Source organism: Trichinella spiralis (assembly GCF_000181795.1).
Source record: "Trichinella spiralis strain ISS 195 chromosome Unknown Scfld6708, whole genome shotgun sequence".
Classification (NCBI taxonomy): Eukaryota; Metazoa; Nematoda; class Enoplea; order Trichinellida; family Trichinellidae; genus Trichinella; species Trichinella spiralis.
In genome coordinates, this window is record NW_003533647.1 from 403 (window position 1) to 1,625 (window position 1,223).

The 1,223-nt window shown below is 39.7% G+C and overlaps 1 protein-coding gene across 1 annotated transcript; it reads right to left on the minus strand.

Annotated features, from left to right (window-relative positions):
• Window positions 1-451: 451 nt before the first annotated feature.
• Tsp_15446 (Pre-mRNA-processing ATP-dependent RNA helicase Prp11) lies at window positions 452-818 on the minus strand. The gene is made up of 2 exons (XM_003366027.1): window positions 755-818; window positions 452-663 (listed from the first exon to the last, which is right to left on the minus strand). Exons 1-2 carry the CDS (start codon window positions 783-785, stop codon window positions 485-487), a joined length of 210 nt encoding a protein of 69 aa, XP_003366075.1. The 5' UTR covers window positions 786-818; the 3' UTR covers window positions 452-484.
• Between the last annotated feature and the right edge of the window lie 405 nt (window positions 819-1,223).

A 1,223-nucleotide genomic window follows, 5' to 3' on the forward strand; every position in this document is an offset into this window, starting at 1 on the left:
ACCGGTGCTCAGAGTAACAGAAGGAACCGGCGTTTTGTCAAATTTGATTGATTTTGGCCTGATTTTATGAAACATTTCATGGCATCTGAGGTCTCATCAAGCAAGCATTTGCTTGTTCTACACAACACTGGACACATTTTATAAGCAGATATTTTAAAAGCAAATTTTCAAGACATTTGTTGTTCATTCACTGTCCATCATGATCATCTGACAACACAAGCATCACATAGTTCTACAATTGATTGGGCCAATTATAATTCTAGACAGGGATCATAGGATTTACATACGATTTGTAAGCAGCCTAGAAGTTGCAATCAGAAGCAGGATACGCCAAAATTGAACTCCACTATCTTTGACACTAGATCAAAGTGATACAGGCCGCCGGGCAATGGAGTACAAATATAGCCGGCTGTCATCAGATCAGCCACAAGTTAGTCGGCGTGAGACAAAAGTTCACAAATATCAAAATATTCGCCAATTCATACTAAACACCAAGCAATTCCAACAATTTCAAAAAACGATGCTCTTCATCAACAATAATCGCATGCTGTTCCACATCCTGACAAACGGTATTTCGATTGCCAACGATAATTTCGATCGGTTTTTCAAGCACGTTTCTGGTCAAGGCTTCCATTTGTATTGGAAATGTGGCAGAGAACATAACTGTCTGTCGTTTTGGTCGAATATTGACAATAATTTTTAAAACCTATTAAAAGAATACATTCAAATTTATTTTCCAGCAAATAAAACAAACATTCTTCAGGCTCAAAACCCATGTAGCACATCCGATCCGCTCAGTCTAGAACGCGATATGTAACCCCAGCGCAGACGAGTCCAAACCATTTTATTCTTATACTAACACCAGATCATTTGTTTCAATGTGCTGACAATAATTTAAGGGCCTAAAAAAAAGACGGCAAGAACTTCAAAAATTCCAGTGCCGCCGTTCATTCCCCTGTAGATAAATTCCAATGATGGTCGAATTCAAAGCATTCTTTCGGTATTTGCGGGGCGAGCTTAAGAGTGGGAGTCAAAATAAAAAGCAAGTATTAGCCGAAATCCATCCTTGATTCAAGGAACAGTAAGGCATGCGCAGTAATAACATACCAAAGCACACCAATGGGTCCATCCAGGTACTCCAGCGGGGGTCGATCGAGCGAAGGGAAGAACATTCGTATTCGACAGACACGCCGAAATTCATTCAAGGCACTTATAACATCAAT

What these genes read in the sequence shown, in the direction of transcription:
- Tsp_15446 (XM_003366027.1), bottom strand. Translation starts at nt 785, where the DNA reads ATGTGCTACATGGGTTTTGAGCCTGAAGAAT. An exon ending in GGGTTTTGAGCCTGAAGAAT is followed by an intron (nt 664 to 754) that starts GTTTGTTTTATT and finishes AACGACAGACAG; the next exon opens with TTATGTTCTCTGCCACATTT.